This window comes from Balaenoptera ricei, chromosome 11 (assembly GCF_028023285.1).
Source record: "Balaenoptera ricei isolate mBalRic1 chromosome 11, mBalRic1.hap2, whole genome shotgun sequence".
NCBI lineage: Eukaryota > Metazoa > Chordata > Mammalia > Artiodactyla > Balaenopteridae > Balaenoptera > Balaenoptera ricei.
In genome coordinates, this window is record NC_082649.1 from 32,397,670 (window position 1) to 32,411,176 (window position 13,507).

The following is a 13,507-nucleotide window of genomic DNA, read 5'->3' on the forward strand; positions in this document are numbered from 1 at the left end:
TGGTTTTCAAGATGGTGGCCCTCAATGTGCTGGTGTCCGGCTGCGGACGGCTGCTCAGAGGGCTTCTGGCAGGCCAGGCCGCGACCAGCCGGGCCCGGCCTCCAGCTCGCGGTTTCAGGGAAGGTGAGTCCTGGGTCCTGGTGGCCTCCCAGGGTTGAAGAGGAGAAGCGAAGGTTGCTTCTTTCTGCCCCCGTGCGCCCCTCCCTCCCTTTCCTTCGCGCGGTTCCGAAACGCCGGAGATTCTTGGGCTCCGGGAGTGCTTGCAGTTCCCTTCCAGACCCTGATGCTGTTACTTTGATCTCCCACCCATCGTGATTGTCCTCATGCGTGGGGACGGGGGGGATGGAGATCGGAGAGAAAAGCCTACTTACTTAGCAGGGGCAGAAGAGAAACCTGTCCCAGGGTTCAGGAAAGTTTTTGGTTAGAGTCTGCACGTTAATTCTCCGTTCCGTATTCGCCGAATCGCCGCCTCCTTCATTAAAGAATTCCTGCTCCATCGGGGAAGGACATCTGGATACCCTCCCCTGGGCCTTCCTTTCCAGTTTCTCATCTGAAAATGCTGTAATCTGATGGCAGCTTTTTCTGCCTGGGCCGCTAGTCTGAGAAGTGGAAGCTAAGGTGGAAAGACCATTGAACAGTTGAAACAGAGGCATATGCTGGATGGTGGTTTTGCTTTTCATTAATCTTAAGTCTGGAAAAGCAGCCTGATTCTAGTATTGCACCGAGAGCTTACTGAAGGCCAAGTGCTGTACTTCAAACTGTTAAGGGATTCTAGAGAAAAAAATATATAACCCTTTTCCTGAGAAGTTATGTTCTAATAAGATGATATGATACACTCCAATAAATGCACGTTAGGTATTAGGTATTTACATGCGGAAGTACAGGGAGATTAGGTTACCGGCAACAGCAAACCGAATTGGAAGTTTTCATGAAGGGGATGTGTCTTTTAACAGGCTCATAAAAGGATGGAATGTGGCGGAGAGTGAAAAGGTCTTTCAGGACATAGTCTTTGTGCACTGCTGGAAGCAGGAAAGGATGAGTGATGTGCAATAGAAGTGAAGTGGTTTTGTGTGTGTGTGAGTGTGTGTTTTTAAGATCTGGTGTAGTAGTGACCAGCATATCCTTTAACTAAAGCTGAGAAGAATCCAGAGGAAAATAGTGATCATTTTTGCCAGGGGGACCATAAAAGTCCAAAAAGAAGAGCCTAATGAAGAGAGCATTGGATTTGTCTCAGAAAAGGTCTCTTTTTTAAGCTTTCAAACAGCAATTTCAATAGAATGGCAGACAAGGAACCCAGTTTGGGGAAATGAGAGAGATAGTTCATGAAGAAATGAACAGGTGTGTTTGAAAAAGTTAGCTATGAAGGGAAGATGGAACATTTGCTAGAAAGAACAACAAAATCCAGATACTGCCTGGTTAGCATTAGATAAACTAATTCATTGATAAAGAAAGACAACAAAGAGGTGTCTTGGATAAGGTGTTTCATCTGTTCCCATGCTGCAAAATAGGCATATGCCCATAACATTTTTGAGGGCGTCTACCAAGTGTCAAACACTAACGGCTGCAATTTACTTATCCTTTATGAAATCAAAAGTTGAAAACAGTTTTTTGCTATGTCCCCAGAGGATAAGCAAGTGGAATAGTTTTGTTTTTTCACAAAGGAATATTTGAGGTTAGAATTTTTCAGTTGGAGAGTTTGTGAAATGCTGGGCTGTATGATGAGATAGGTGTTTGAAGTCTTCCTTGCCATAAATACTTGGTAGCTTCTCTGTGTTACTGTCAGACCTAAAGGCTAAATAATTGAATTGATGTGATCTTACATGAAGGCATTACCATATTCTATATTTTTCTTGAGAACCACCTATCTCCAAAGCCTTTAAATGAAAAAAAACCAAAACTTGATATTCTATCCATTATGTGTAAGGCATAAAGAATTACACATAGAGCTAATTTTGACTGGTTCCAGCTGGTATATTTTACACACAAATAATATTGTACACATAGAACTTAAAGTCATGGAGAGGAAGCTGGGTGTCTTGCTGAAAATATTCAAGCATTCTACTTTTCAGAGTATCAGATAGTACTTCCTTAATTTTAGTCAAGAGTTCATGGGCACTCAGCACCACTCCTCCTGCCTGTATAATCTCTCTGTCTGAAGCAGTGATTCTCAACTGGGGGCAGTTTTGTCTCTCAGGGAACATTTGGCAATGTCCAGAGACATTTTTGGTTGTCACAGCTGGTGCTCATGGCGTGTGGTGGGTAGAAGTCAGGGAGGCTGCTAAGCCTCTTCCAGTGCACAGGATAGCCCTCCACAACAGAGGACCACCTGGCCTGAAATATTGCTCCTGCTGCTGTTGAGAAAGCCTGGTCTAAAGTTTGACAGAGGGACACACAAAACCAAAAAAGATAATTACAGAAGAAGCAAGACTAAAGGAAGACAAAAAATGGAAGTTGTGGTTTACTAAGTGCCTGCTGCAAACACTGTGCTAGGTTTTCCACGTACACTTATTCAGTCTTCTCAACAATCCTTAAAGGTGAATATTACAGGCATTTTTACAAATGAGGAAATCCGGTCCAGAGGTGTTGGGTAGCTGCCCAATATCACACAGCTAGTAAGTAGTAGAGTTGGAAGAACAGCCAGCACTCTTCCCTCCAGTAACATCACCTTGGTATTCCATAGCAGGGCTTCCCCATGGTTCCCTCCCTTCCCTGAAAGCTCTTGTCAGTTAACTTGCTGGAGACCATTTAGTGTTCATGATTGACACTGTCAGACCTAGCAGAGGTTAGACCTCGTTCCTGCCTTGTCACTCTTAGAGCCCTTGTGAAGGAATGCATTTAAAACAAGAAAAATAAACACATATGACTATCTGAATTAACAGTAATGATCTATCAGACCCTCAGAGCAGAGTGTGTTGAAATGAGTGAAGGCTGAAGGGAATTTTCTTCATCTTTTCCTAAGGGAGCTTTCTGGAGGACTTAGCATTTCAGACAAGGATATGCCTGGCAGGATGGTCATCCCTATAGGTAAAAGCTTTGAGAGAGGAGTGAGCAAATTGGGGCCTTTAAAGAATTCAAAAGACATAGTACAAGGACTTCCCTGGTGGTGCAGTGGTTAGGACTGTTCCAAGTGCAGGGGGCCTGGGTTCGATCCCTGGTCAGGGAACTAGATCTCACATGCATGCCGCAACCAAGAGTTCACATGCCACGACTAAGGAGCCCACGTGACACAACTAAGGAGCCGGCGAGCCGCAACTAAGGAGCCCGCCTGCCACAACTAAGACCCAGCGCAACCAAATAAATAAATATTAAAAAAAAAAAAAAAAGACGTAGTCCAGAATAACATGCTAGTGGAAGGAGATTTTTATGTAGCAGTAAGACTCCTCATTTGAAGGATGGTGCAGAGGGACATTCCCTCAGAGTTCCAAGGGAAAAGGAAGGGGTAGGTGATGAGAGAATCAGAAAACTTTAGTGGCAGAATTAAAGATGAACAGAAGGGAGCAGAGCTTGAGCAAGGAAGGAGTTTGAGAAAAGTAGTCAATGTCCATACTTCCCAAACATGTGCTCTACTCCCTGACCCTACATAAGATTGTTGGGGCTGCCGTTTAGCCACCTTGCCATTCGATTACTCCGTCCCTTCATACTCTACTTGGGACTTGGTTTCCATGGATCCTTTCCAAGAAGGACCTTGGTCTCTGGGCACTTCCTGCAGCAGTGCCCTCCACTCCTCATCATTCCGCTCTCCTCACTTCCTCCTTTACTAAACAGCTGGGTCTTTATCCTGCTGCAGTTCACTGTGTCTGTGTTTATGTGGCCATCGAGGTCTTTTTGCGTTCACTGCAATCTCACCTCGATGCTGTTTGCTCTAGACTTACAATTCAGTTATCTTGGACTCCATCCTAGGTGAGTATTTACTGAAGTACTCAAAGGACCTCTTTACGAGGCATGGACTTTGTTAGAGTGAGATTCCCTTGCTTGGTTTAGTTCTCTTTTCTCCTCTAGGGCAAAGACTGTGTCTCCTAGTAGGCTGGAGCTCTCCACAGTGGGTGGAGCCCGGCTGTACACTCCACGGGTGCTCAGCAAATGTGTTGCCTCCTGTGGCACAGATTATTTGATGTGTATGAGAAGTGCCTATCTTAGAAGATTTTGGCCCTTAATTCTAGTTTAGAAAACTGCTTCGTATCTTTCCTTAGTTTACTTGATACAGCCATATTTCGGAACACAAGAGCAATTCCATCTTTTTCTAAACAAGTTTTCAGTTAGTGACTAACAGTTTTTTGTTAGTCCAGCTTTTCTTAGCCACCCCCACTTCTCTTGAATGGAGAGGAGGCCAGGGACAAATGGATCTCAGGTTTTGTTTGGTTTTGACATGTTTTTGTATGCACGCTGAAAAGCAATACTATTTTGATTCCTAACTCCCGTTTTCAGAGGCTTGAAATCTCCTAGGGCCCCTTTAGGCTCCGGTGGGCCCTCTGCCCCTGCACTGAGACACCGCCCTGATCAATCTCTGTCCTGTATGAGTTCTCCAGTCATTCGTTCGCATTTGACAAATTGTCTCTATTAGATAAGCATCTGCCTATTGTTTTACCCACTGACTTATAGTGAGATGATTCACTGGCTCAGAGTTGCTGTGTGGGGAGCTCATTAACAGTGGAGCTTGCTACAGGCTTTGATCTCTCTTCCAGGGGCCAGTGGGATGACTTCACGGTTTGGTTCTTTGCCGGGAGTGATGTGTGTTTTGCTAGACTTGTTTACTTGATGGTTAGGACCCAAGTGCCTCCACCTAGAGGGGAAGCACATGTTTGTCCGCTTCATTTCAGGGCACTGTTCTCACGCTGACTCGAGTGGTACCGGAGTGGGTCTCTCCTTTTGTTTCCTATCGGGATTCTTAAAAACTCGCCCCCCACCTGTTGTTGCTCAGATTGGGTCACCCTCCGTCCGTCTTCCAACTTGGTTTTTGCAAATTTGCAAAGTTTCCGGGGTGCCTGGCAGCCCTGCTGGGCTAGGGCTGCATCCTTCTGCCTCCCTACTTTTGTAGGCTGATGCAGTGCAGTGACCATCTCCCTGCAGCTGTGCTGGCCACCAGACTGAGTACCAGTTTGAGTCTCACCCACATCCCATTTAGGCTGGTCTCTGTTCGGAGCAAGTAGATCTGTGCGGTGACGCATTTTCTCTTAGGGAGAGAAACCTAGTTTGTCTTTGAATTGATTAGTATACAGTGTTCTCTGGAGAAAGCCTCGGGGCCTTTCTGGCAGTTGTTACTCCTTTGTGTGTGTGGAGTTGAAGCTGAGCGGCTCTCAGGTTGGTTGTTTGAAGTAATGAGTCTTTATGAATGGCCGTGCCCAGAAAACAAACGGGGGACAATTCCAGGCAATCTGTGTCCAGTTTGGTGTCAGTCACAGAGCTCAGTGATCACAGATGCTGCTGTGGGCCTCCGGGTGGGTTAGAATCGCCTCACTTTTTTTTCTTAGACATTTTCATTCTCTCTTTTTACTGTTTATTTTTTATTGCAAAGGCAGTACATGTTTATTTTAGAAACTTTAGAAAATCACCTCCTCCCATCCCTGAGGGAAAACCAGTATTACCATTTAGGTGCGTAGCTGCAGGGGTCTGTGAGCTTCCTGTAATCCATGTCTAATTGTGTGTACACCTACCAACGTGTTTCTAGGGCAAGGTCCGTAACTTTCATTAGATTCACAAAGTTAACCTTAGGCTCTTTTCTAATCTGTACTACTTCTTTCCTTGGCTAGGGCTGCGTAGAACTGATTGTGGGAGCCAAGCTACTGTTAAAATATGGTTTTACTATTTGGGGAGACAGTTTGCAGCCTAGGACGTGCACTCATGTTTTCTGTGACAGTAGTTAGCAGTCAGCAGGGCATCATGAGAAATATTTTGCTCCCTAGCCTTTATGGAGCATCTGCAGTATGCCAGTTCCTATGCTAAAAGCCATGGCTTCTTTCTCTAAAGAAACTGGGAGACCAAGGGAGAATCTCCAAGAACTTTCTATTTGATTATATTTGCGGCATGTGGGTTATTAGCTTGGTTCTTCCTTTGGATATTGTTGAAGTTGTCTTTCTGCATCCTGGTTAAGTAAGAGGAAATAGGTACAGCCTGGCTTGCGTGCCTGTGCATGCGACTTAATTGTCTTGCCCTCGGGTTCTCTTCTGACTGCCTCAGCGAAGAGCTGAGGGAGGCCCTCTCAGTGTGGAACTGCAGCACTCTCTGCACTTCTGCCTGGACCCCATATCTGCAGGCCCCTCACTCCCACCTCTCCCATCACCCCTCTCCAGTGTGGATAACAAAATGCACCCCTGCAGGGAGAGGAGAGGATTTGACTCACACAGCTGCCCTTGTACAGCTGTAACACAAGGCTCTCAGGATGTTTTAGGAGTGAACTGGTCTCATTACTTATCCACCGTGGGACCCCTGGAGCAGTGTTAGTTCAGTGCTGTATCTTAGATTGCAAACTCGTCAAGGTCAGGAACCATATTTGTCTGGTTCTCCCCATGAAAGAACATATGCGATGGGTATTTTTGAAGGTCTTTTAGCGGCTTCTGCCCACTTCCCACCCCCCACCTTCAACCCTCAACTCTTAGGCCATTGTTGCTAGCCACAGTAGGGCAAGGTCTTGCCAAGTACCTTGGATGGAACCAAGATGAATCTCAGCTTAGAAAGGCAGAAACAGTGTGGAGACCCTTAATCCCAGACAGATGATATGACGTGGGCATCTGGGCTTGCCCCCACCCAGCCTCCAGGGCACAGAGCCTTGGCACTGGGAGGTGAACCCTGCACACTTCCTTTTCCAGGTCAGGGCTGTGGGAGAGTGCAGAGAGAGGGCTCCGTTTTTCTGCATGTGTAGAATGTGAGCTGTTATTTGAAACTCACTGTTCCTTATTAAATGGCTGACCTAGTTTTTCCCCTTTATCTCTGTAGTGGTGGAGATCCAAGGAGGGAAGACAACTATAGTAAGTATCGTCGAGTTGGCCACTTATAACCTCTTTAATGCTTGGAGCTGCCTGGCTGCTCCTCTGAGGGAGGGTGGGAGGCCCCAAGTGGACTCCTGGCTTCAGGATCTGCTCCCTCTGTGACCATAAATCCCACAGTCTACTATTTTCAACCTGTGTGTGAGAGTGTGGTTAATCAGGAACAGTTGCTGTGCCTGGACTAAGGCATCAGTTACTTGATTAAAGTGGCCGTTTGTATGACAAGAGCGCATAGGTATTTGCTGATATGTTCTTTGGCGGGTGATAAGTCAGTTTTCCAAAGGGGAAAACTAAGGTAATGACAAGACTAGAGAGAGTAGACCCCGGGCGAGGAGCCTGGATCTTTCCTTTCTGCCTAGAATGACTAAGCTACTACTCCTTCAGTGATGTAGTTAGAAGGTGACACTCTCTGGGCCCTGGGCTCACAGCTGGCACCCTGTCTTCTCTGTTGGTGAGAAAGCTAGCACAGTTCTTCACCCACCTACTCCCCTCCTCCCTCACTGGGCCCATCTCACCTCCCTTCCTCTGGGAGTCATGGGGCCTAGATTATCCTATAATCCCTAAAAGACAACGTTGTTTTCACATGGCCTTCCACCCCTCCAAGAAATCCTCAACCACTCCACCGAGTTCCCAGAAGCCTCTGTAGCTTCCATGTCAACCAGAGATTTAACCCTTTGGTAGCCAGCCAAGCTCAGTCCTCCCCAAGGCCTTCTTATCCCCAGGACAAGCCTTAGGGTTCCCTCTTTGGGTCTTCCCCAGAACACTCCCTCAGCCTTTTCACTGCTTAGCCTCAAAACAGTTCTTTCTAGGGGGATCCCATTGCCTTAGGGCACCTTTTTTGGTTCCCTTATCTAAAGCCAAAACAAGTGTTCACCCTTTAAACTCCATGCTGGTGGAGAGAAGCACATCTGGCTTTTGAGTGTGAAGAGTGTTTTTCCTGTGGGGCGTGAATTTGCTATTTGTGGAATGAACACGGAAGTATGTGGCCCCATGAGAGCCCTTGGGGGAGGTAACCCAGCCATGCCTGGAGAGGCGCTGCCATGGCTGACTTTGGGTATTACTCTCCAGGGTCTCACTTCCTTCATCAGTAAAATAAGAGCATGATTCTGCCCTCACTAGGTTGTGGGGTTAAATGAGATGATACATGTGGACCATTATTAGCACAGAGCCAGGCCTATAGTGGGGAGTCAATAAGTGTTAGCTCTCCCCGACCAGGCCCACCTTGACCCCCTCCCAAGTCCTTCCATATACCTGCACATTTTCCCTAGCGCACCTCTCCCTTTCTGGCATAGCTGTGGTGGCCTTGGCGGAAGGGTAGTAACAGCACCCTGCACGGCCAAGCCTTGCTTCTGGCCCCCTTTGCCTTCTGCCAGTTCTTCCCTGGGAGACAGTGTTGCTTCCCTCCCAGAGTCTCTCAGACCTGTCCCAACCTCACACAATCCGTGGCCTCAATCAGCAAGGCTTTCTAAACTCCCCTTCTTGCAACTGGAGCTGATGCCCAGATCATTGGTTTATTGAGCTTAGTAATTCCAAGGCTGTGTCACAGGATACAGCAGCCATGGAGGAGGTCACTTCACACGTGGCCTCAGCACGGTTTGAAAGGTGGCATCCAGAGAGATAAGAGGAGGAGGGCAGGGGAATGTATCCTCCCCTCTGTGTTTTTAGAGAGAGGGGGGAGGAGGGGAGTGCACACGGTGGTCTGCTTGTATAGGCCTAGACCGGCTTTCTCAGCCTGGCACTGCTGGCGTTTTAGACTGGCTGGTTCTGTGTTGTGAGTGAGGGCTGTCCTGTGCATGTAGGGTGGTTAGCACCTTTCCTGCTAGAGGCCAGTAGCACTCCATCCCCCCGTGGGGATGATCAGAAATGTCTCAGACATTGTCCAGTGTCCCCTGGACCCTGTTTTTAGGCAACCCTGCCTGGTTGAGAACCACTGGCATAGACTTACCTCTGTCAGATAAAACTGGAAACTGCAGTTTCCTCTGAGAAGGACATGCAGGATGGGAGGGAGACTTCCTTTGGACTCCACATCCCTGCACAGTTTGAAACTTTTTACCATGTGCATTTATTACTTTTTCCCAAAGGAGAGAGAGGGAAGCATAATGGTCTGGAGTTTTTGTCTTTTTGAGGAAGGAAAGGTAGCGTTCAGCTGATACAGCAAACCCCTCCCTCTTGCCACCAGCATTAAGTTCAGTTTCTACTACCCTTGCAGACCATCAAACCCATCTCTGTGGCCACCCCAAGGTCCACTGTCCAGCAACTATGGAATCAGCACCACAATTCAGGTGGAGGGACCCGTTAGCTACTCGCGTGAGGCCCCCAGAGATGAAGTCTCACCAGCACTCCTACCACTCGGGAGGTTGTTTGAGGATCAGAGGCTCTGCACAGCCCTCTCCCTCACAGGCTCTCTTTCTCTGCCTCCTAGATTGAAGGCCGAATCACAGGGACTCCCAAGGAAAGTCCAAATCCTCCCAACCCCTCTGGCCAGTGCCCCATCTGCCGCTGGAACCTGAAATACAAGTATACCTACGAGGTGAGTCTGGGCACAGACACACATGTCTGCGCGTCTTGGAGCTCGTGTTCCCCGTGGGCTTAAGCAGCATCTCATGGAACCACCAAGACAGGAGCATTTTGTCCCGCGGCTCTCAACCATGGCTGCACGTGAGAATCACAGGGGAGTTTAAAAAATGCTCAGGCTCCACCTCCAGATGATTCTGTTGGCCTGGGGTGGAGCCCAGCCATCATTATTTTTTAAAGCTCCCCAGGTGATTCTAGTGTGCAGCGAGGGTGGAGAGTCACTGACTTAGTTCATGGTCTGGTTGCGGTCGATTCAGACCACCAGGGCCCTGGAGCCTGGTCTCCTAGGGCTGTGTTCCCAGGGGGGTGGAATCAGAATCTGAGTTTGGCTTTCCTCCTTTTATAATGAGGGCATCTCGGAAGAGTCCTCACTGTGATCTGGGGATACATCATTCTCTTTCCATATTGGAGCTACAGAGACCCCTGTTTGCTGTAGCTCTTCTAGAGCTATTGTTTCACAGAGAGATGATAAGAGTGAACAACAATAGGTGAGCTGCATGGGGTGCTGCTCTGTGTGTAAGCACCTACGGGGCATAATTCACTTAGTTTTCACAATATCCCTGTGAAGTAGGTACTATTTTCATCCTTGTTTTACAGATGAGGAAATTTGAGGCATGAACTTGTTAATGAACAAGTTAAGAACTTGCCTCAGATCACGCAGCTAGTAAGTATCAGAGCTGGGATGCACACTCTGGGGCTACAAAACGCAGGCAGAGCCTACGATCCCCGCTACTCCTCTATATCGTGTCTAGAGATGGGGCGGCCCTGGGGGAAAGGACGCAGCCCTGGAGAAATCCATACTTGTCCTTCAGCGTTCTATTGGTGACATTAAGCAACCCTGTTTTTAGGTTTCAGGTGATTCGGACTCTGGGCCAGTTTGACCTGCAGGTTGTCCCTATGCCCCTGTGTGGAATGGGATGACTAAGGGCAGAGATCCCGGTCAGGTGGTCAGAGCAGGAGAGGCCACATGTCCACGGGATCTGAAGAGAATGACCCAACTAATCTCCTGGGCTGGGAGCCTTGGCTTCAGGCCACCCCGGGGTGGGGGTGGGGGTATTCTTTTGACCTGTCCTGGCCCTTCCGCTGATGGCCACCTGGAGTGACAGGGAACTTGCAGGCCACAGGGCAGTGCTCTCAGCTTCTTGTGACATGGAAGTTAGTGGGGTCCTGGCCATACTTAGAATCCCGGCTGTGGATAGAGAGGTGAACCCCACACCTGCCTGATCACCATGGGGCACTCTTCCTACGAGCCATTTCCAAGAAATGGACTTGGCTCTGTTTATCAAGCAGAAGAAATCCAGTCCCCTCCAAGGTAAAGGCTGAAGAAGTTGTTTTCCTTTTACCCCTTTCCGCTCAGGGCACCGCCACTTTGAGCTGCACAAAGCTGTCAGCCTTCTTGGCAGCCTGCAGTGGGGGCACTGGGGCTGTGAGACCAGTGTATTATCCCTGGATAACCCAATCCAAGTTCTTTTCATCAGATTCTGGAGATTACAGGGGTGGCAGTTGGGGGCCTGGGTCCCCCAGAAGCTGTCCAGTGATTAAAACAAACCTGCCGTTATACAGCGAGGCACCTGCCAGGGCAGCGAGTCAGTTTGAGGACCAGGACCATGGAGACAGGCATGCCAGGCCCCTCCGGGTCGGGTGGGTGACTTTTCTTTAACCCTCTCAGCCATCCTGTGAGAGTTGGGAGGGGACGTGGTCTCTCTTGATTCTGATTCTTAATTCTTGACTCTCTCCTTGACTCATCCAAAGCAGTCTGATGGTTCAAAGGAAGCCCAAGAATCCATTTACATCTGGTCACAGGGGGCTTAGAAGATGTGGGATTTAACCTCGCAACCTGGCCCCATCCTCCTCAGCTTCTTGCTGCCTGGTGCTTCAGAGGGCATGGCACAAGGTCAAGGGGCTCTCTGTGGGTCTTCTGGACTGTGGCATGTAGACTCTGGGGGCGGAAATGGTACGGGTTTTCCCTGTTGTGCAGAAGTACATGACATACCCCCTACCTCACCCAAGGAGGAGAACACACCTTTCATCACCAGGAAAGATACCGTGGGTGCATGAAAGCTTGTTAACCTTCTTGAAGAGTTCCTGTTCTCTAACCTGGTCTATCAGAAGACTATCTCATGGAGGAGCTGAGGACTTTTGGGGTTGGTAATGGGGTCGGGAAATCTTGCTAAGTTGGGATTGAACCTTTGTTAGGGTGGAGATAGCAGGCTCGTGTGTAAAGCTCTGTGGGGAGGGAGTGGCCTCAGGTCTGTTCCGGGGGAGCCTCAGCCTCTTGCAGTGCCAGGGTACAGCGGCCTCCCCTGGAGGCCACTCGGCCCTGGCTCCCCAGCAGCAGGCGCCCGTCCGGAGGACCCTCATCTCCTGTTCTCCGTTTCCACTAGGACGTTCTGCTGCTCAGTCAGTTCCTCCGGCCACACGGAGGCATGCTGCCCCGAAGGGTCACAGGCCTGTGCCAGGAAGAGCACCGCAAGATTGAGGAGTGTGTGAAGATGGCCCACCGAGCAGGTAGAGGGCACCTTGGGCTAAGAGGGGCAGAAGGCTGTGGGCACCATTTCCACCCTCCAGCTGCCCCATGTTCCAACCCCTCCTGAAAGCGCAATGGGTATCCAGAGGCTTCATTATACTCACCCCGCAGTGCCAACCTCCCACCCCCTTGGGCTTTCCCTCCAGCCCCCAAGAGCTGCACAGGGAGCTGCAGAGACCATCCCCTTAAATGCTTTTCGCTCCACTCAGGTCTGCTCCCAAATCACAGGCCTAAGCTTCCCGAAGGATTTGTTCCAAAGAGCAAACCCCGACTCAACAGGTAAGCAAACCTGGGCTGGGGAGGCTCTCTCCTGGAGCTCGTCCCACAGTTCAGGAAAGCTGGAGCGTTCCATCCCTTCCAGCCTAAGCACCCACCCCATCAGTCTGACCACTGTGCACGCCTCTGTTACCCTCCCCTGCCGGCCTCAGCCTCTTTCCTTGTCCCTCCCCAGTAGGGCACTTAGCACAGGGGTAAGAAGGTCGTTTGTTGGGCATTAGAATGTGCTAATCTTCTGTTTATGACATCATACTGGGTTGCTATGGGAATGTCAGAGCACTTCTGCAAACTTTCAGTAATAGCACTGGGGTTATTAAAGGGCAAAATGAGGCCTTAGAAATAGAAATGGGAAGGCTCTCTGGGGCAGGGCCACTGTACATAGCTGCGCAAATAGTACACTGCAAAACTTTAAGGCAGCATCCAGGTAGACTAGATTGTGAATGGTGCTCCCTAGAGTTGTGCAGTTAACAACCTGCACAGCTGCACATGGCATCCCATGAGGTCCTGAGGTTTTATAGAGGAGGAGAGGAAGTCCCCTAAATCCTAGAATCAGTCAGTCTGCCTTTCAGCCTAAGCAGGGTGGCCCCCTCTGGTGTAGAAATAGATTCCTGTCTAACACTTAAACAGCTGTCTCTGACGTTACCACACTTACATACTCCTAGAACTATAATACCCCCTTGTTGAGAGTAGATCCAGGTCTGTAAAATCGATGTTGGTATTTCTTCTTGTTCTCCCGTATCGTATCAACAGCCCCCCTGCCTTCAGCCTGTCCCGCTGCCACTGGAATTGCACTCTGTGGTTAAAGCAAAGCAAGATACCCCACCCTCAGCAAATCTCCTAGGCTGATCCCCAACAGAACCCAGGCATGGAGGATGAGAGGCCAGGCAGATACTAGCCATGGATTGCTGGGCTGGGGGTGCAGGGCCAGAGCTGGGTCTTCACTGACACCTCGCCAACACCCTGGCCCCTTGCCCATCTCCACCTGCACCTCCCACACTGCTAGCTGGGCCATCTGCCAGCAGCCCCGGAGGAACGGGACATATTAACCTCTTCCTGTCTTTCCCAAATGTGCTGTGGACCTTTTGGGGGTTGAGCCCACCCCTACCCTGACTCGTTAAGAGACAGCAGCAGGCCTAAGGACACAATCCAT

At 49.2% G+C, this 13,507-nt stretch overlaps 1 protein-coding gene across 2 annotated transcripts in view; it reads left to right on the forward strand.

The window, feature by feature from the left end:
• The window catches only part of MRPS18A (mitochondrial ribosomal protein S18A), a 16,438-nt gene continuing 2,931 nt past the window's right edge, over positions 1-13,507 (forward strand). The window contains exons 1-5 of one of the 2 annotated variants that reach the window (XM_059938607.1): positions 1-123; positions 6,931-6,962; positions 9,403-9,510; positions 11,939-12,062; positions 12,291-12,360. In XM_059938607.1, the coding sequence (XP_059794590.1) occupies positions 12-123; positions 6,931-6,962; positions 9,403-9,510; positions 11,939-12,062; positions 12,291-12,360 (446 nt within the window). In that variant the 5' untranslated portion in view covers positions 1-11. The remainder of the gene's footprint in view (positions 124-6,930; positions 6,963-9,402; positions 9,511-11,938; positions 12,063-12,290; positions 12,361-13,507) is intronic. The other variant, XM_059938608.1, reaches the window with a different exon arrangement.